At 37.6% G+C, this 22484-nt stretch overlaps 1 protein-coding gene across 7 annotated transcripts in view; it reads right to left on the bottom strand.

Annotated features, from left to right (window-relative positions):
• NUP58 (nucleoporin 58) overlaps window positions 1–22484 on the bottom strand; it is a 41343-nt gene that overhangs the window by 16009 nt on the left and 2850 nt on the right. For 5 of the 7 annotated variants that reach the window (XR_014588508.1, XM_083849717.1, XM_083849715.1 and 2 more), the window contains exons 2-13: window positions 21104–21243; window positions 19686–19724; window positions 18363–18515; window positions 17216–17350; window positions 16385–16495; window positions 13557–13581; window positions 13036–13101; window positions 12132–12306; window positions 10759–10838; window positions 10343–10461; window positions 7777–7859; window positions 4735–4936 (exon numbers count right to left, since the gene is read on the bottom strand). Coding sequence is in view for 5 of the 7 variants with exons in the window: in XM_083849717.1 (XP_083705843.1) it covers window positions 4735–4936; window positions 7777–7859; window positions 10343–10461; window positions 10759–10838; window positions 12132–12306; window positions 13036–13101; window positions 13557–13581; window positions 16385–16495; window positions 17216–17350; window positions 18363–18515; window positions 19686–19724; window positions 21104–21243 (1328 nt within the window). In the remaining 2 variants the exon portion in view is untranslated. The remainder of the gene's footprint in view (window positions 1–4734; window positions 4937–7776; window positions 7860–10342; window positions 10462–10758; window positions 10839–12131; window positions 12307–13035; window positions 13102–13556; window positions 13582–16384; window positions 16496–17215; window positions 17351–18362; window positions 18516–19685; window positions 19725–21103; window positions 21244–22484) is intronic. The other 2 variants (XR_014588507.1, XM_083849714.1) reach the window with 1 other exon arrangement.

Genomic DNA, 22484 nt, shown 5'->3' on the forward strand with positions numbered 1-22484 from the left:
GAGCAACAGCATAGGATATTTGTTGATTTTGTACCATAATGTTCTGAAGGCATCATTGCTAGTTATAGCTCTTGTAAGTAAACACAATTTTCAATAGCAAAAAAATTAGTAATAAAGGTTCTTCAATGCCAAAAGCACTAGCAAAAATTGGCACTTCTGGCTATTACAGGTACAAGACATGTTATTTGTAACAAGTCTTTTAACACTTTTATACCTTGCTATATTGCCCTGTGGAGCATTTCAGTTTAATGAACAGGGCCCACTACAGAGTCCAGACAGGTCAGCAAGATTTCCCAAAGTGACATTATGCAATTTTTGTAGCACAGCTGGTCCTAACAGTGAACAAATTTAGTGTCATAACTTCGATCTGATTCTGACAAAGTAATACATTGACTAGTTTTAACCAAGGTATCTTTTTTTTTTGTGTGTAACTTAAGTGCTATAAAAAAATCCAGTATCATTTTCTATTAGCTCTTAAATCTCAAGAGTCAAGTCAAAACATAATGAAGTATGCTAATAGCTTGATAATGCCTCGACTAACTCTGCACTTCACCAGTTAAGGAGAGAGTAGCTAAGTTCTTAGGGGTACATAGGGGGATTTAATTTTATTTTTTTTTTTTTTAAGTGGAGGAAAGGTGAGCTTGAAAATTATTTCTTTAAGACAACTTAGCCTCACCAGAAAAAGAGCTGTTTCAGCCTCGTGCATTTACAGCTCTTAATTCACTAGGCTTTGATTTCCTTTAAAATCTTTCACTTTAGACCCATCAATAGTAATAGGTAGACCAGCCCCCATCATTTGAACTTCCACGCTGTTAAAAATTGCTCAGGGAAGGTGCAAGTGAGGCAGTGGTTAAAGCTAGCTACTGCTGCACAAAAGCATAACCAGCCCCACTGCTACCAATAAAGCTGTGCTCAGAGCAAAGGTGCTAAACCAGAGAGAAAAGCTGCATGCAGACAAGACAAACAATTTTAATAACTCTAGCTTCAATAAAACTGCACAAAAATTGTGCTTCACTGTGCACAACACAATCCTGGTGTCCCGATGATCCACCCCAGGATACCAGTGGAGCCTTATCTTTGCTCCCTTTCTTCCAATATGCCCAGGATCCACTGGCTTTGTTTCAGTGGAAGCCAGACATGCCTTGGTATAAAAAGAAAACATAAATGGGGTGCATATCTACACCCAGGAACTGGGGAAACATTCCCTGATCCCACAGTTTAGACGTAGCTACTAAGCCTTCGACTTCTGAAAACAAATTTAGAATAAATTACCTTTTCAGAGAAAGAATAGTAACTAATTTAACCTGATGAAATAGACTTCACCATGTAAACATCAAATATTTTTTTAAGAGACTAACCATCCTGATCCCCCAATATTAGAGTACCATACATTAGATTTTAGTCAAAAAACATTAAAGCCCGGATTAATTTTCTTGTTTTATTCTTATCTTCAAGAACAGCAACAGCAGGTCAGGTATTACACAGACCCTTCCACTTCCCACTTTCATATACCTCATTTCATAATCTTCTCTCATAACCTTCTACTATCCTACCCCCCTCCTCTATCCCACTCATACGGATCTAGATATTGCAAAGAAATATACATGATTAACTTCCAGCAGAGAGTTTATCAAATGCAAGGTGCTGCACCTGGGCAGGGGCAATCCCACCCATGAGCACAGACTGGGAGAAGAACTCACTGAGAGCAGCCCTGCAGAGAAGGACCTGGGGGATCTGGTGGACAAAAAGCTCGACACGAGCCAGCAGTGCGTGCCTGCAGCCCAGAAGGCCAGCTGCGTCCTGGGCTGCACCGACAGAGGGGTGGGCAGCGGGTGGAGGGAGGGGATTGTGCCCCTCTGCTCTGCCCTTGTGAGGCCCCACCTGCAGTGATGCGTCCACGGCTGGGGCCCCCAGCACAAGATGGATGTGGGGTGGGCCCCCAGGATGATCGGAGGGCTGGAGCACCTCCCCTGTGGGGACAGTCAGAGAGCTGCAGCTGTTCAGCTTGGAGAAACAAAGGGTCCATGGAGACCTCACTGCAGCTTTTCAATACTTAAAAGGGGTTATAAAAAGAAAGACTTATCGCTCGGGCAGATAATGATAGGACAAGGCAGAATGGTTTTAAACTAGAAGAGGGTAGATTTAGATTAGATGTTAGGAAGAAATTCTTCACTCAGAGGGTGGTGAGGCCCTGGCACAGGCTGCCCAGAGAAGCTGTGGATGCCCCACCCCTGGAGGTGCTCAAGGCCAGGCTGGATGGGGCTTTGGGCAACCTGGTGTGGTGGGAGGTGTCCCTGCCCATGGCAGGGGGTTGGAATGAGGTGATCTTTAAGGTCCCTTCCAACCCAAACCATTCTGTGATTCTATGAAACTTGTAACACCACAAAGTTAAAACAAGCAAATATTTGCAGTATTATTGCAGTAAATGACCATCTGAAATATTTTCCTCAAACAAGAAAAAGGAAACTATGAGGAGGCAATCTTCAAATATTTAAAGATTCCTGCAAAACTGAAAGAATAGATTATTATTCTCCTTTTCCACTGAGAATAAAACCAAAAGTAGTGGACTAAATTTGAAGCTATAAAGTTTTGGGTAAGATGTTGAGAACAAGTCAAGCACTGAAATCAGTAATCTAAGGAAAGCTGTGAAATGTTCCTTCATAGTAAGCTTTTAAGACTGTTACATCTCTCTGAAAGAGTTCAGGCCTGACTAATCCTTCTTTTAAGCCACAGGAGTAGGTAAGATGACTTCAATTACTAAGCCTATTTTCTAATGTTTCTAAATATTCTTGATGTTTTGAGTGGCACTTCAATCTACCTCTAGTTCTCCAAGTCATCAAGCAAGTTTCACGGAAGGCAACAGTATTTCAGCTGAATAAGCAGTAAACTCAAGTTCTTGCCTACTTTTGTTGGCATGTGCAAAGTAAGTTAATGGCTTTGCTCTCTTTGCACCGTTCCTGAAGTTGGCATGTTTTTGGCTTTTGAAACACTCTGCCAAAGCCACTAACCTAATTTAAAACAAAACAAAAAAAAACAAAGAAACAAACAAAAGACGACTTCACTCTTTCCACTACAAAATGTTACAACACAACTTGAGGTATAAAGTCACCTTACCTCACGCGTGCTGGTACAGGTCAAGTTTGCATTTTTTCGCTCCTAACCCCTAAGAGAACACTAATGAAGTCATGCCATAAGTGGCATCAACTTACTGAAGTTATTGGCAGCTCTCTTGAATCTGGACCAGGAAGAGAAGATCTGAATCCCTCGCCACAATTTATAAAAACGCAAGTAAAACTTAGAATGCGACATCTCAAGTATATGACTTGTATCCACAACTAATCCCGTAATGGTCATGGAGAGTATTTTAAAGAAAGACAAGGAGAAAGACGGGGGAGAAGGAACTATTTTCGCAACATTAAGCTGCACAAAAGATTATGTTTTTAAACTGCAACAAAGCTGGTGTGGCAGTTTAAAAACATAATCTTTTGTTGATGTCACTTCCACTCAATTTCCATGGATTAAGATAGCAGCAGAAAGAGGAAGACAGGACTACGAAAGAAATTTAAAAAAATATTTCATAATGACTTCATTTTCTGTTGCGTTCAAAATATTCTGTCATATTTGTCCTTTAAACCCATCTCCTTGCTGTTTTTAAGGGCCAGGGCTGGAAGCACATTTCTGTTTCCTTCTATGGAGAGGGCAAGGACAGCCTAATAAGTTGTCAAACTCCTAAGGGTGGTTGCTGAGTAGGTCTTTAATTAAACTAATTCAAAATACGACTGCTGTTACGAGACAAATTAGCACCTTTTCCCTCCCTTAACTTCCAGTACACACAGGCATACATCTTAGAAAATAAACGTAGAATGCAGTTAACTAAGCTTTTCGTAACTTGCTGACAGACATATCCACATTCAAAATTAAACGGAGGATATTATTTCTGCTAAATGATTAAATATCAGTTCAACTCCCTATATTCAGGAACCCCTCTCTGAAAAGCGATGGTTAGTATAATAATGTCAATTAAGGTGCTGTAAGTTACTTCCTTTGCCATACATACTCATTTGTCCTTAGCAGTAGATCAGGTATTTCCTCTGCTTTGGTCTTCCTCTTAAACATACATGCATACATAGAACCACTGATCCACTCTACTTTCTCTACTAATATTCACAACAGCAGAACAGGCAGCAAAAACTGCCCCAATATCACCATGATGACGGAGTTGGCTATAAAATAATAAGCCAGGCATCCACCTTCCTATTCTACAGATTTTTGACTATCCTTCCTGTTCAACAGCATTTTTCATTTTACAGTTCCAAAGTGCTATATAAAAATGCATTAATCGTTTTACATATGAAAAAGGTAATACGCCTTTAGATATTCTCTCCTCACTGATTCTAAAATAATTTACTATAACCACACAACTCTGGAAAGAGGCTATACTAAATGTATTCAGAGATGTTACTGAAGAGTGAAGACTCACATTCCAAGGGGGTAAATTAGAACAGTACAGTAAATATCACTAATACAAGTAAATTCACAAGATTAAGTATCTGTTGTATAATTATTGCTAAGTCTACCCTGCTTTTTTTTTCCTCTATTGGCTATGTATCAGTAACTTTACTCATCACAATGTTTAGATTTTTAGTCTAACACAAAGGAAGACTTCATAGAAAATTGTACACAAGTTTACTACTGCTGTAACACTAATAATCTATAACTTGAATGCACTCAGACCTGTAGCAGGCTGTTGCTGCTGAGTAAGTGTTGCAGCCATCGCAACGGCTGCTGCATTTGGTATGTTGCTGAAAGGGGTCGGTCCAGTGGTAACACGTGGCGCGCTCTGCCACTTCTTAGCTTCTGTTCGTCTTGCCTCAAACACATCCATGGCATCTCCCAGAAAGGTTTTCCTGTAGCCAAGGTATTGGTCTTTGAGCATCTGAAGGGGGGGGTGGGGGAAGCCATTTTAGTTCAGTATATTTGACATAAAACCTTTACTTCATAAGGAAAAAAAAAGAAACCAGGTTATAAATAACATTTCCTTAAAAAGACACAAAAAGATCTAGTCAAGTTGTAACTGGATAGAACTGTTTTGCATCAGCTACATCCACAGGTTGTCCTTTACTTAAATGCTGCAAAGTGGTCAAGTGTAACAGATTAACATTCTGCATGATACCAAAAATCTTTCAAAGTTGGTGTAGACCAGCACAATTTTATTTGTTGGCATACTAGCTGACGTCAGAGGTGAAATACTGCCACGTTACTAGCTCATTACATGATATAACTTCTCTTCAGCGTTACCCTTCTGCACATCTTTGTTCGCTTCACTTAACTGTCCTTTCTCTCTTGCATTTCTTTCTTCGGACAAACCCAAAGAAGGTATCAAAATTTTAGGATCCACTATCATTGCTGATTCATTTCATCAGCTAGGTAATGCAGTGCAAACACAATAAATTATTCTTGCTTTAGGCTTCCAGGTAGCCCAAGTTTGCTCTTCCTTCCTGCCTTGCCTCTTGCCCTCCCCATGCCCTCAAAAACCCACCTTCTGTGGCAATACCTGGCTTGGCCTTTCCATCGTGAGCGATTTCTGTGAGTGACCTTTGTCACAAGCAAGGGAAATATGGGTATCTTAGGTAACATGAAAGGACTAATGGCTTCATTTAATGAGCTGGTAAGAGTGATTTCCATCTAGAGAGTATCTTTAAATGCAACAGATTTATTAAAAACAAAACCCAATAGATTCAACTGGATTTTATGGAAGACACACTATTTCCCATGTTCCTGGCTAAGTGCTTGTGTCTGAGGAGCACATTTAATTCCGGTCCAAGAATTCTGACTCACGATTTTAACAGCTGTAGCCCAAGTCTATCAGAAATAGCAGAAAACACAAAGATTTCTCTCATTATCATGAGGACTGCTCTCCTTGGTGAAAAAAGACATTTATAGAAGTTGGAGATTTAATAAGATGCCATATTAACTGCAGCTGACAGAAATGCCATTAGATGCTGTAGAACAGGGTCTTAAGGCTAACCTACACAGAATGATTTAATAAAGCTTTCTACTTAAATTGTGCCCAAGCACATTTTACTCTTTACTGAGCCTGGATACAGAATGTACCTATATACTCACCTATAATATGAATACAATTATCAACTAACCCTGTACAAAGAAGTTCCAGGTTACATTTTACTACAACTTCAAACCTTTGAAATGAAGTATTATGTACAAGCCAGAAAGCCTACTTCAGACAGAGGAATGAATTGGGGTCACAGCTCTGCCTTCACAAGTCATATTACAACCATGAAATAAGGCAGAGAAAAAAGCAGTTTCAAAACTGCTCTCCTCTCCTAGCTTCTAACAGTTGATGAACTGCCAGAATGAAAGATCCAATTAAGGAATATGTTCATTTCTCTGATTTTTGAAGCTGCAATTGTGTCTTCCAAAATATAAGTCATCATGACCACTAGATTGAACTTCAAAATATATCCCACAAGAAAGAAAAGTCCCCAAACCAACCCCTTGTTTTCAGATAAATACACTGCTTAAGAAGTAACACCTTTCATACTGAATCACGCTGACAAGGTACGTGAAGTTACTAATGCTTACACTTGCATACTAATCCAGTTCTTTGCATTAAATAAGGAAAGTATCACCACGCAGACCACAGCACAAGTGAGGGCTACACTCAGATCTCAGGAGTGAAAAGCCCAGAAGATGTTCCAGATCCTTTTTGTCTCATTCTGCTGAAGTTATGGAAGAGCCGATATATTCTTTATCTGGTACCAAAAATGAGTTATCTAAGAGCAGCACAAATATCTGATGGTAGGTAGCTGTAATCCAGTGAATATCTATGATGACAGAAGCAATGTAATGCAAAGAATCTGTTCCTACAAGAGCATCTGCATTCTTCAACATTATTAAGGAAAAGTAAACAGTTTCAGATGTTTACAAAAGTAGCAATACCATGCAGAAGAAACTCTGAAAGGGAAGAAAAGCAGAGCTATTCCCAATTAAAAAATCACTTAGCAAAAACAATCTCAAATATTTGTACTTTCTCCAAGTTGTTTTTTTTTTTTTTCTTTTCCCTGTTATTAAGAAGAGTTCTGAAGGTCAAGAAAAGCTACAGATTGTAGAACACTGAAATTTTGCCCATTTGTCCAGAACTGTTAAGAGAAACTTGAGCTGGAGTCCATGAAGAAAGAAAACCAAGCCTAACTAGGCTCCTCTGGTATACTACTTCATTAGCATTTTTTTTTCCATAGTAGTCTTTTTGTATATATGACTCTCCTTGAAAGCCAGATTGGAGAAAAAAAAAAAAAATCAAGCAAGCCAGAACACACTTTTCACCAAGTTATTTTGAAAACTCTTACTGGTGAGTACCTTTCTATTGTTACTTATTTGAGTAAGAGCATATTTAGATTGTCTTTGCTTGAGATCAAGAGGTCATTGGGTAAAGAACAAAACATATGTGCATGAGATCAAATACAGAACTTTCAAGATCTGATCAACAATTAAAAACAAAAATGAGTTAAATAAAAAGTACTTTTTAACCTAAATGACTGTGGTCAGTTGCCAACATCACTGTAAGTAAACATTTCAAATTAGACCTCAGTTGAACAAAAGTTGCCCTTTTAATCAAAGTACTTCTTGGATACCTGTTACATAATTTTTAAAAACAGTAATTTAACAGAAAAAGAATACCAGAAGATATATTATTAGCTATCAACAAGCATCTATTTCTTTCACTAAACATGCAGGAACGCAACAAAAACAACATACCTTTACATTCTCATGTATTGACTGAAGTTGTGCAGCTAAGGCTACAAATGTTTGATAGATTTTCTGCATAGCCATGGACAAATCTGTAAGAGGCATATAAAATATGACAATTACAAACTTACTTCCAGGAGAAAAAGGTTAATGTTTATTTTATTGCAAAAAGCCCACCCTGAACCCATATGGCATGAAGCACAATAAAATTGCAGGAGAAGAAATTGTAAGAAATCCAGAATTTGAGAGCAATTAGGTGATAGGAGACCTGCACACAGAACTACTTCTCGAAGCATTATTTCTCAGTGCTTCAAGCTTTATTTTTTGGGGGAAAAAAAAACAACTCTTTTCCCCAATTCATTCTTATATGCATGGTGATCTGTTTCCCACAATTCTGTCACTCAGCAAAGCCAGCAAAATATTGTATTTAATGTCTTAATTACACATTCTTTTGATTTACCTCACCCGTTTATTACAGAGTTAGATCAGATTTTCTTGCATTTGTATATATTTTCCACTCTGAGTAAATACACGATTCAGCGTTCAGATGATTTTGCAAAGAGATAACAGCAGAACAGAAACTTCACTTGCATTTTAAAAACACGACTAACAAGGATCACAGGAACTCTCTTATTCTACCCACAAGCACATCATAAACTGAGAGAAAGACACAATGGGGAGCTTTGTTGCCTACATAACGTCTTAGATTTAGGATAGTCTGCTTCCCACACAGGTATGAAACTGTTTTCAGTGCATCCACTCAACTAATGCAAAACTTTATGATTTAAGAGGAAATCTCAAAGGTTTGGGCAAAATGAGGTGGGCTGCTGACCAAAAAAAAAAAAAAACTTTTCTAAAAGGGAGGATAGAAAAGCACTGAAGTGGTCTTTCAATGCAATTAGATGAGCTTCATTTCCTCTGAAGAAGGCATATAAGTCACTGAAATGCAAAGAGTAGCCATCAAGTTCTTGAAGATGAGACTATTTAAGAACTGAAAATGTTTGCCTCTCCCTTGAGGATTTTTCTCATTATAAGTTGCATTTCTTTCTGAAAAAGGAATAAACCTCATGTCATCCTGCAGGGATGTGGAGCCAGTCATACCTAGGAAGACTGGCCTCAAGTTCCCAGAAGATGCTGAAAGCAATTTACTGATATGGAACACAAGACATTTCAAAAGTCAAGACATTCTGGGTCATAATTTGAGTTTTCCTCCGTATGCTAAAGGTAAACTGGCTACATATGCAATACAGTGCTGACCAGATTTGTTGACAGTCTAGGTACACTGGTACAGCTGACCAATCCTTGCCCACACAAGCAAAGGAACTTTAAATTGCAGCAGGACGCTGCTGAAAAAGCTAAGGAAAATCTGTGAAGGCAACCCTCTCATACTCTGCACAGCGATGTCATGTGGAAAGAAGAGATGACCACAAGGATGCTATAGTTCTCTCATTTTTGACATACAAGGTCCAGAGCCTAAGCACCATCCTATAATGGCAGGATGGTCAAGAATCACTTGGCACAAAAAAATGTGCACTTGAAATCACTACTTATCACAGGACCTGTACCTAAAATGACCCAAAAGATGAAAATTCCTATGATCACAGGAGGGTAACAAACCAAAGAGAGATCTCTGACAAGAGATTCTCCCAAGACAAAATGATGGCAGCAAAAAAAAATAATTTTTCTCCGAGTTGAAGGGAAAAGTACTCCTCTACAATGGTGAAGGCACTTTAGTATTTTCCACAGATAAGCATCTCTGCCGCATGAAGACTTTGCCTTAAAATAGCAGGTAGACACAGAAGTCTCATTCATGGGGATGGAGAAAGAAAGGCAGGCAGGCACGAAGATGAAAGGAAAATAGGTTCTCTCATTATACATAAACCCCTAAGAACACTACACAAAGACAGGAGAAATAACAGCGGTCTCGAAGCAGAACAGACTCAACAGACCAAGCAATCGTGAGCTGAGACAATGAAAGACTGAAGAGTATGGAGCTTTCTCTGATGCTTATGAGCTCGTTAGGAACATAGGTAAGGAAAATGTAGATGGATTGCACAGATGCTGCAAGAAAGGGGAGCCCAAAAAATCAGAGTTTAAGAAATTCCAAAGTAACGTCTCAGATGTGTCCTGGCTCTATTAAGAGTCCTTAACTTTCATTCCCAGTTCCTACAGAAGTGCCTTAGCTAAGTCTAGAAAAAGATTCAGCAACCATCCTTGTAAAAGAACAGAAGTCAGAACATGAGTGTAAAAACATACCATGCCTCTTTACTTCCTAGCTTTCAGAGGTTTAGAAGTTCTGATTTCTACTCCTGGACACCCAAAGTTTCCAAACACAAACCAAGCATACAAATTGCACCTCAGGAACTGGATCCACCTTAAACAGCTCCAGAACCTTTATGAATTAAAGGTTACATTCCAAATCATGACATTGAACAACTGAAGAATCTATCTGAACACTTGCTTCTGTACATTGAATAAGGAAAAACAGTAACAAAGAGATTAATTGCAAAGTCTTTCTTACAGATATAAGGCTTCTTAATTTTTGTCTATGAACCATTAAAATTTAAACATTCACCTTGTGGAGTTATGTGTGAATTGTTTGCTTGAGTAGCAAGATGATTTTCCAGTTCTTCTATTTGTTGCCTGTATTGCTGCAGTTGTACTTCAAACTGCTCTACCAAGATTCTGAAGTAGCTAGATGAATAAAACAATGAAGTTTAATCATACCATTTCATTACTTTGCTACTATTTAAAGAAAAAAACATTAGCTGCCAATTTCCATTTTGCTACTTGCAGCAGGTATATATTTTATGACATTCTTCAACAAGTAAAAAGAATGTGGACTTTATTTCTCAAGTCTGTGGTATAAGATAAGTGTAGAAATGAAACACTGATTCTGTGAAGCATCTGGTACAAACATTACAAGAAGCGGAAATAAGTCAACTTACGAAGTTATATTACCAACTACTTTTATAAATAACAATAACTCACTCTGCTGGAGCTGTATTTTCATGCTGGAGACCAGGAGGAGTTTTCTGTGTTCTTAATGCTATTTCTGCATTCTTCAGCTCCTAAATAAGGAAAATTAATAAAATGAAAGGTTCTGAATGAAGTGCTGAAAAATAGCTACAATTCTACTGTTAACTTAAACACAGGACGAAAACATTTTATATGAAGGAAAGCTATGATAGAATCTGACCAGAAATTCTTCAAAGAACACTCTTGTAGAAAGTTAAAGAACTGCAAATACCAGAAGAGGTTTGGACAAGGAACTAATAATGGTACACCCTGAAAATATGCTGAACTCTTAAAAGAGCACAGAATGGTTTTGGGTTGGAAGGGACGTTTAAAGATCCAACCCCTGCCATGGGCAGGGACTGTCACAGGTAAGATTTAATTTCTATTGTACTTCAGAAATCCTGTTACATTTATTAAGGACTATGAAAAAAGAACAGACAAATGCAAGGAAGTAACACATCTAAAAGAAGAAACATTTTGCATTTGAAAAGTTCTTTTTAAAAGTGCCCTTTTCTATGGAAAGGATCTTTCTAAGCACGGTAATTACAGCAGACTGTTTAATACTTCCCAATAACCATCACTAATCCTTTCTCAATGCCTGGTTCTGTCACTATTCTTAATTGCATTGTTTAAGGAAATGCAAGAATATCACTAACAACTTCTTCCTTTCATAGAAAATAATTGCCCAAATATAACTAGAGTATTTCCGTTCAAGATACAAGGAGCATCAATTTTTTTACTTGATAATAAAATACACTGATTTATGAAGTAAACAGTCTTGATATGCCAGATGAAAGAAAAAGTGACAAGATCTTAACTTCAGAACTTAATTTGAGCTCAAACTGGTGACACAGTTAAAATGCAGACTGGTGAACAGAGCTGTGACTCCTTCACTAAAAAAACACTCGATACAGTTAGACACTTTGGTCTCTGAATTTTTAATTTTCCTTAAGTAGTCAACAGAAGAAAATATACTTGCATCTCTACTGCTCCAGAGTCCATCATGTGGTTACAAACTGATCTTCACTGGCAGCTGCATATGCTACTGAAATGGAACTAGAGGGGGTATATATTCCCTCCATTGCATAGGCCACATAAAGGATGCTTTCCTCAAGATAGGTGTCTTTATGCTGTTGTACATCTCTGAAAACATCGGCAGCAATGATTTGTCTCCTCTGATAATTTCAGGCAGATCAGAATGGATTAAGCTTTTCACTTTGTTTACAACCCTTTCAGTTTGGATACCATATAGTTTCAATATGCTAACTTGTCTGATAAATAAAGGTATTTATCCTATAGGAAATAAACATGCAAATTCTACATAACAAAGTTTTATTAAGTTATACCTGTGCAGTTTCCATTTTCAGCTTGTCAATATTAAGAGTGTTTCTCTGTAATCCACTGGCAACTACAGAGAGAAGTTGTTTCAGAGCTTTAATGTCTTCCTGTACTTTAAGCATTGCTTTAGATGACATTCTACTAATTTCTTCCTGAACTTGTTTTTGTTCTTTCACAAATTTCCTGGAGAAGGGAAAAAGGGAGTGGTAGGAAAAATAACACAATATATTGAACCTGAAATACCCAAGTGTTTACCCCACTTGCATTATTTAAATAGGAACAAAGGAATTGTAGTTCTTCCAAAATCTAGTACTGAATAGTAAAATTGTTGTTTAGCTAGCATGCTAACACTGTAGAAAACAGCAAAAACCACCAAGACTTCAATAGCATGTATAAGCATGTCATGCTGTACTCTGACAAACTAAGCTACACATTTTTTAATATATAACATCTATCCATGTAAAAGCGATTATCACATTGAATTCACCAATACAGGGACATACAGACTGACTAGTCTACAACCTGCCTCCTTCCTGCTTCAGTGAGGCTGTTCTGTAGTTCTCTCAACTCCATGCAAGATCCACAATGCATACGCAAATAAGATTCAATATTTATTATGCATGTACAACAGGCTTACTGCTCCCAGGGAGAGCAGGATCAGCTTCTAGAAGCATATTTACTGGGCACAGCTGTTTGTGGAAATGCTATTTAAAAGCAAGTCTGAAAAGGACAGCCTAAGACTTCAGCTACTACAATTATCCACCTACTCTGATCCCAGTATTAATGTGACAGCCTTGGGCTAGTAAATTATCCTGCAAGCAGCCTGCAGTAAAGTGTTTTTGTTACATAACAAAACACTAACAAAACACAATACTTCAGCTATGCAACTGTAATAAATAAAGCACTACTTACTGCAGATTTTCTACATCTTGACAGATTACTGGAGGTAGATTTTCATCCTTTAGTGCTTTGCTATCTCTGCAAGAGACAATGCATGTTTACTGAGTGCTTTGAAAATGGCAAGCATTTTTTTACATGATTACTAAGTATCACGAACACTTTCAAGTGACTGATTACACACTTTTACACCTGTTGTACGTATCCTGAAACTAGGAAGGATTTCAATTAATGCACAGTCAGAGACTATGCTGATGTCCAATCCTGTGGTACGAGTATTGCACACATATTACAGAAACAGTTTTTCAAACCATGCAATTAGTCAATAGCAAAAGCCAGATGAGCAGCAGGTATTGCATTTGATGGGAAAATTGCAATGTTTAAAATGATGAACCATCATTACTAAAGGACCCATGCTGCAAAAATTGGTTATTTACGAGCAAGGCTTTTCCAAGAGCAAAGTAGTAGAAAAGGCCAGCATATCAGAAAACTAAACTTAGTAAGATACTGAATGCAAAGATAATCTGAACACTTACTCTGGTCTTGTTCCTGTTTTGTCACCTAGAAAAAGAATTGTAGGTCAGAAATAGAAATTGGAGGAACTGACAAAACAACTTTAATGAGATTTTAAGGAAGAACTAATGAGTGCACTCTACTTGATTTCTATTACTAAAAGGAAGACACTAGGTTAGCCATAAAAGATTTTAATTTATTCTCCCTTCACAGACAATTATATTTTCAAGAACAATGATTCACCAGGTCAGGTGCTAATTTCTTGGCACGAAAAGTAACGTCAAGCATCTTATGTCCCTACACCAATCACTATAAATGCATGAACAATTGCAGTTGCATAAGAAATCTGTCCCTGCTTACACAACCGTAGCTTACTCAAACCTGCACCCACAGAACACTGAAGTGTTTTGAATTCTGCACCAGGAGCCTCTTCTCACATAAAAAGCCAACTGAGGTTTGTTCACTGGACTTCCCTAAGAATTCTGCTATTGCATGTTGTCCAGGAGTAAGTGAGGTTTTAGAGAACTGAAGATGTTACTGCTTACTTACCATCTACACAGTTCAAACTACACATCTGTGTATCTGGATGAGCAGATGGTTTCAAGATACCAAATACCTCTCTTGAGCAACGAAGAGGAGCTGAATCCAGTATCATATATATGGACTATTTCTAGTTGTGGCCAGGAGCAGTAACCGTACTGTAGCAGTCTGCTAGGAAGAATGCTCAGACCAAGAAATGGGCCTCATCTTTTTCAGCTGGATGCCATTCAAATCCTTACTTCCTCTCAGTGCCAACAAGCTGGAAGGTAGCTGAAGCTGATGCTAGCACCACAACCAATTTAGGCTGCCCAAGCCAGTGTTCCTGCCAGGCGAAGCTGTTTGTTTTAGAAGCAAGAACCACTTAAGCTGTCTGCAGACTGTCAGCCAGTACCAGAACCCACACTCACGCACCCATTCTATATACCTTTAGCAAACAAAAACCACACCAAACAATGACCACCCTCATCCCCAACAAAAGCAACTACCAAAGAGCAACTGCACAAAAATGGAAAAACAAGACCAGAACTGACAGAGGCCAGAATTAGGACTAAATTTACTTTGCTTTCTCTCCCAGTCATTTTTTTTTGCTGCATACCACCTGAACAGTATCTAAAAGGTGAAACTTTTGAAATTAGACCTTGCTACTTTTTGAGCAACTGCTCTGGTTTTTAATAACATGAGGAAAACTGTTATACAATAATTGCTTCCTGCAATATTTTAAAGAAATACTAGCCACTCAGTCTCAAGAAAAAACCCTTTATAACTAATTCCAGAAGACAGCATAAAGATGCCAGTGCCTATCTGTCCTGGACCTTCTAAGGGCAGCAATTTCATAAGCACTTTTTCTTTTTAAATAGCCACATCTCCTCCTTCCTTATCCTCATAAAGAAAAAATAAATAAAAGCCACAAAATCATCACCATCATACCTTACCACCACTCCCCACAGCTGTACAAACAATTGTACTGTCACAACTGAATAGTAGTGCACAGGTACGACTTAGTCAACGCTATCCATTATGAGAAACACTCCTAAATAAATCCTAAATTCTGAGAAGTGAAAACTCTGAGACAGTCCCCTTTAGCACTTCCCGTTGCTTTGCTAAGGGATCCCTTTGCTCCTTATCCTGACAGCAGTAGTCCCCCACTCCCAGTTCCACTTTGCAACACATGCGGAATTCAGGTACTTAACTCATTTGGAATTACAACCTAAGAGCTAAGCGATGTCAGACTGAAGCAGTCTGGGGTTCTCTAGGCTTCACTTCAATATACATGTACATCATGGAAGTGTTGTGCAATCCTAATGCCATGGTAATGGAACCCCTCACACTGACAGCCTAGAACTCAAAGCTTTTTCATCAGTTGCAGCAGTAATATCCAAAAAAAAATCCACATCATGCAGAATACTCCAGTTTGGACAGTCAATGTGTTATCTCTTCTGCATATAGTTTCAATATTTCCTTCTCTTTTAGTTATTGGAATACCTCATTTCAAATTTGGCTCCTGAACGAAACCAAGAGATTAAATGAACAGTTTTGATTCCCCAGAGAAAATGCACATTTTTATAATCAGCTTTAGTTAAGATTACTCTGGATGTATAAAACTAAGATAAATGAGTAAGTGCTCATCTGTCTATGTTCAATATTCCGTTAAGTATTTCAGAGATACCACAGAGGTAGGTTTTAGTAACTGGTTTTAACAACCTAATGGGATGTACCAGGTATCAGTACCCACTACCAGAAATAGAGCTTTAAAAATATCTTGTTTTTTTACCTGTTATTCTTCATTCTATGGCTTTTGAAGGGGAAAAAAGCAAACAAGAAATCCCACCTCATCAGTTTAACTGTTACGACTTGAGAACACTATTTCCAAATGAGTACTTTTTGTATTTGCAGTGTATTTCTTAAGCATAGCTCTGATTCCCCCTCTAGTGGCCATTTGACACAGCTGTTAGGAAATCTGCCATAGCTCTCCAGTGAACAGCCAGCCATATGAGTCTTTTATGCGTGGAAGGCCGGAAACCAGGGTTTAGGTCCACGGTTCCTAAGTATGATACTTGGTTATACTTATTTTAAAGTAAATAAATCCACAAAACTTTGCTTGCAAACACAATGTCTTGTTCTTCTATACAAGTACAACATTCAAGAATGAAATTAAGTGAGAAACTTCGTAAAATAAAGAAGTTTAAATTGATAGCTTTAATTCCACATCCCTAACAGCGAAGTAGTGTCTCTTCTGTAGTACTCTGATAATTTTGTCAGTAACAAATTATGGCATGCATTATGAGCTATAAACATTTTAAAACAAACTTACTTTTTTTGTCTGAAGAACTACTAAAATCAATGCCACCAAGACCTTCATTAGCAGTACTTGAAGGAGCTGCAGTCGTCCCCAGAGTCAAGCTCAAGGCATTCTGCCCAAGCCCTGCAAGAAACACAAACAGAATTTTTGCATTTAAAATGCTGATAATTACAACTTATTTTAAGCTAAACCCAAAGATTACCTTGTTTGCAATTTCAGTTCATTTACTACATTTGGATTAAAATATGCAAAATAGATTGTATCAAGTTCCACACAACTCCGTGAAAGTATTTTCTGTAATTGCTTCACATTATTTGATAACTAGATCGCCAATTTAGTCATCATCATTTTAAGTAACTTTGTTTCATTTGCAGTTTAAGAGCAGCATGTTACCAAGACTACAACACATTAATTTTTCCTCTAGAACTAAAGACAGGAAGTCAGTAAATAATTGAAATGACAACAGTAACGGTTAGAAATTTTATTCAGATAAAAAGCCAGCAAAATAAGTTTTAACTTCTCCACAGTTAAAGGAATACTTATACAATGTTGCCCTCTCCTGTTTACAATCAACTTCCTTGAGTCAATTATCACAACAAAACTTTTTAAAACTAGAACCCAAGCAAATCAAAGTACAAGCAAATTTAAGAATGAGGGACAACAATGACTTCAGTTTTCATTTTTATTGTCTATTCCAGTCTGTTCCAAACTGTAAAACAAGAATAACTTTCACAGTATTAAGATTTTATATAAAAGTAAATCTTACCTTATAACTTAATACAATCAAGCATTGAATTTCAACATTTTAAGATAGAAGGGGGGAAAAAAAAAAAAAATGTTCACCTGTTGCTGCTGTGCTTGTATTCTGGAAGAGCGACCCTCCTAAACCTGCTAGGGCTCCTCCTAAGGAGAGGCCTGTGGAAGCAGTTGTAGTTGGAGCAGTTGTACCACCCAAATTTAATGTAAAGCCAGTAGTACCTGCAGAGAAAACAGACCAGCTTCATGTAGACACTGCGTTCAAATACATCCACAGACAATCTGAAATGGGTGAACAGCATCTTTATTGTGACTAAATAATAAACTCAGACTTTTTTTTCCCCTGCAATTTCCAAAAACCACTAGAGACTTTCAAACTGTAAGTCATTTTGTTCCATATTATTGCAATCTTGATTAGTCCAAGTCTACCTGCAAGTATAGCAAACTTCTGAGAGTCCCACAGAATACTAGAGAATCTAGAACCTGGCACAGGATTTATTTTACAAAATAATGGATCTAACAAGTGTGATTGACTTTTTAATCTTTAAATGCTGAAATGTTAATGTTTTATGTTAAGCATTAAACTATTTCACACAAGGCAAATAAAAAACTTCTTATAGGTAGTTCGAGTCTTCTGCTGTAATTAAGTATCACAGCTTTTGGCAGAATAGAGGGGAATAAAGCAGAGAAGGACCAAAGGCATAGAGTGACAGAGCACAGAAGGCACAAACAACTGGGCTGAAATGCAGTCTCCCAAGGTTAAGAAAAATGAACTCCATTCTTAATTATCACATATCTTGCAGTTCAGCTAAGTAAAGTATGATGGCAAGTGTTTGCCAGTACAAGAGCTGGAAAAAAAAAATCTCATTTATTCTAACTAGATAACTATTTCATGCTGTCTACTACAACAGGTAGATGTAACTTTTCAGCTGTGTAAGTAGGAAATTTCAACATTCAGTGGGGTTAACAATAATTAAGATGATGGTTTTATGTGACAAATCATCTATTGCTACCCTTCTAACAACTTTGATTACATGCTGCCTAAATTACAAGGTGTACTGCCCCCCATATAAAATAAATGTCTTTATTGGGCTACCCAACTTAGAACTAGTAAAGTCCAACGAACCTTCTTACTGAAGGTTCTAGCATTATGCAAATGCTAGAATAAAACAGAGCATAGCACAATTTTACAATAAAGTTATACCGTTAAAGACAAACAAAAACATTTTCCTACCTGCTGCGGGAGTTGATGTAAGAGCAGACGACAGCGACAGGCCACCCGCTGAGGTAGAAGTAATAGATAAAGCAAACGGCGTGGCTGAACCTGCAGGTTTGTTGAAACCTAAACTAAAGCCTGTGGTAGCTGCTGATGTGGTAGCAGGCGTGCCTAAAAGAAACCCAAAAATAACTTTTTGAGTATTCATTCTCAAAATATCCAATCTCATCTTCTAAGCTATCCCCATTTAATTGCCACTAGCACCCCAGCAGGCAAGATCACTTGCAGGCAATAAAGTATTTCCATAGCACCTTCAGATAAATTTCAAAGTTGACGTTAATTGCAAAGGTATGTTTCCTCCAAAATTCTGAATAATCCAAGAGGCTTTAATCTTGGAACACAGATAGACGTAATGTGCAAACCAGCAGGAATGCACATACCCCTTCAATTTATAAACAAGAAAATTATGTTGAGATGTTATTTCCTCAGATTTTGCTTTTGAACACTTGCAAAGTAAGGCAAATAAAGCTTCTATTTCCTGCTAATTTCATGGTAAGAATACATCTTATGTTCTGGAAGCTGTATTCAAAGAAAAGTGTGATATACAAACCAGAATAACAAGGATAATAAAAACATTGTATTCTCAATAACTGCTGTGTGTCTGTTTTCAGTGACATTTCACTCAGCTACTCAGAAGAATTGACATTTGCCTGCATAGTACTGACTGCCACTTATGATTACACATCAAGTTCTGGGTCAGCTGCTCTTCCTTATCCTACCCCATTTCATTCGCTTCTTTAACCAATACCATTTTTCCCTACTTATTCACAACATGGTTTCCAAAGTGCTTGGACATCAGTCTGTCTGGTAGCAGTACCCCCACATCCCCTCCTCCTTCCCTCTCTCCCCCCACAACAATTCTGGTTGTTCAAATTCAAGGTCAGTTCTGATGTTTCCAAAAAAAAAAAATAGCTGAAAACACCTACATAATTCTGTAATTCTCATGACAGCTGAAAAACAGCTATTAAAGACACACCAGAGAAACAAGAGTAATATATTCCTCATGTCCCTTCCCAGTTCAACTCTTTACCCTTCTGCTAGAGAGAATTAACAAACAGATCTGTTCACTCAAAGTTCGTAAGAACAAGAAGCTCTGTACGAAGAATTCTTTGATAATGGATTCCACTTCTCTGCTGAAGGATGACACTGATGAGGGGACAAACACAAGTCTAGCTTTTCACTGTGACCACTCTTACTGTTGTGCAGGAATAGAATAATCCTTTAGCTCTACTCTGGCTTGCTTTCCCCTGTATATCATTAACATCCAAATTAGGTCCTCACCTAGCGTCAGTGCTGTAGCAATGGTTGTTGCTGTTCCTGCTTTAATAAAGAAAACAGAGTAAGAACAGTAACTGAGAACCACAGAGCAGCTATCCTAATAAAAAAACATGAACCAAAACATGGAAATAATGTAACATATGTAGACTATTATACAAACTTTTACATATTATCTTGAAAGCAGAAAAACCATAACATAGAAACCACTATTTGTGAGCACCAGCAGCATACAACAAAGCATAACTGCCTTTTAAAAGAACAAACTTTATGAGAATGTGTTAAGAGTGAAGCTGACGTTAACATAGCAGCACACCAGGTTGTTTTAAATTTCAAATAAATGAAAGTAAACAAAACTATGGAGACTGATAATTCTATCAAGTATTTTTTTAGCCATATGGCTGTACGTAACACTGACACACAAAACAGATTTACAGTATGATGAAGAAGATTATGGGGAGCAAGCTTTTGTAAAGTGTTGTGTCTTGGCTCAGGGTTTTTACCCCACTTGTAATTTAAAGAGACAATTTTGAACAGTGCAATGCCATTTCAGAATTAAAAAAAATGATTAAGAGTTCAAAAGACAGAATCAAGACAGAAATCACCCTAACCTAGACAAACAGTAATACAAAGTAATATTATAATAAATAATAATTCCTTATTATTTCTAATAAGGGAATTTCTGAGAACCAATCTATCTGTTCGTGCAGAAGTAGAAAAATACAATTTTCTCCAAATAAATTGGAGCCAAAATAAAATTCATTAAGGTATGTGTGTACGATGGCTGAAAAATAACTCGTCTGAAAAGGTTCATTATTTTACACTCCAATTTTTGAGACTTCTATAAGAATTTCTGCATCTAGAGTATTTCTATAATTGCTGTACGAATTTCTGCATCTGAACTACAGACCTAAGGAAAAAGAATCAATAAATTTCTCTATATTGCTAACATTAAAAAAAACACAAATTTGCAGCTTTGAGACTGAAAACCATCAACAATTTCACAGTGGTTTCAAATGTTTTTCAAATCAAAATACAGTTCAATTTTAAATCATAATTTTGAGTATCCTGGATAAAGAGCAAAATTTCCAGAAAACAGATTCAAATTATAGCACAATTTACACATACGCCCAGATACAATTTTCTGGAAACTGCATTTATGTTTATGCAGCATTGGCGCTGCATACTTCTCAATTAACAACCTTTTAACCTTCTCAATTAACAAACCATCCTGTGAAGACTTTAAAAAAAACACCATAAAATGACATAAGTAATATTCGCAGTGTGGCATTCTGCGACTTAAGTAATATTGTGTGTGCCGTAAGTAACATTCACACGGTACACGTACAAAATGTGTGGTACATACAAATGGTACATTTCTTCACCGTTGACTCAAATTTCTGCTGTACAAGAACTTTTTCTACCTGTACCGGTGCCTCCTAGCGTAAAGCCAGTGGTTGGCTTTGATCCAAAAAGTCCACTCCCAAAGCCCACTGACGGAGCTGACGTAGTTGCTGTAGCAGTGGAAGAACCCAGAGTTCCAAAATTAAGTCCACCTGTTGAGCTATTACAGAATAAGACTGTTAGCATTAATTATTTTTTAAAAGAAAAATCCAACCCCCCTTATTTCTGTCTCTTTCCGACACCATCATTGCCCTGAACAGTCAGAACATAGCAGAGCAGGACAGAGTCAGAGCTCACTGTCACCAAAGAGGAATTCACCTCCCTCCTTCTTCTACAGCTACCTAGCTTCTACTGCTTCCACGATGCCGACACCATCCGTTGAACTCGTTGCTACCTGCCTGACACATCCTGATAAACCAGCCAAAAGCTTTTCTCTTAGTTTCCTATTATTTCCCCTGAACTACTGGAAGCGGAGGACAAATGCTAGAGCCAGCCCAAAGATGATAAACCTGCAGGAACATCCTTTCAAAGCAACTGGAAGCCCAGTTTGATACCTCTGTCCAGAAACGTCAACCAAAGCTACCTCACCCTGAAGACATAAGCACATAACCACACATCCGATCACATCAACAGCACAACTTGGGCCTGTCTTACCACCAAAAAACAGAGGGAAGAATTAATTTTCTAACCACAATGCTCTCCTTTTCCACACATGCAAGCAACAGGCGATCCACACCTACGTTTTGCACACTTTCTTTTCTGACAATACAGTGTGCAATCCAATCCAACCAGTGAAATAAACTTCCAGAACCATTTGCACAGATTAAGGGGAAGAGAGGGGAAAGAAAGAGGAGAAACTCAGTTCAGCAATCACAAGGAAAATTAACAGTTGTGGTTTTTTTTTCTTTTTTAAATTTTGGGTAGCTACCCATTATGGAAGCTTCATGGGAATTACAGGGCAAGCCATGTTTTGCAGAGAATGCATAAAATTATTGCACAAAACATGTGGGGGAATACAGTAATCAGAATTATCTGTAACCTGTGAAATCATGGGTACCAAGAGCCAGATGTGTCTAAGATTTAAAAATTTTAATTTTTAACTGATGAATTTTTGACTGATGAAAGATGAGGTGAATAATTTATTTGTAGTAACTTCTGGCTTCCATTTTGAACCTCTTGGGAAGCTAGAGAAGATTTCTTTAATTTAGACATTTTGTATAGACTACAGCAGTAGCACTGAAATAAAACGTAATTTAGGCTTCAACATAACAGTTGTTACGATCTACTTGAGGTTTCAGATGTTCAATATTCTCTCATTGTTCCCTCTTTCCTTTCTGTATGAATGCAGCTCCTCTGCGTAACAAATTAATCACAAGAGCTGATCTTTAAGAAAAAGAAGGC

This window comes from Anser anser (genome assembly GCF_964211835.1).
Source record: "Anser anser genome assembly, chromosome: 1".
Taxonomy (NCBI): domain Eukaryota; kingdom Metazoa; phylum Chordata; class Aves; order Anseriformes; family Anatidae; genus Anser; species Anser anser.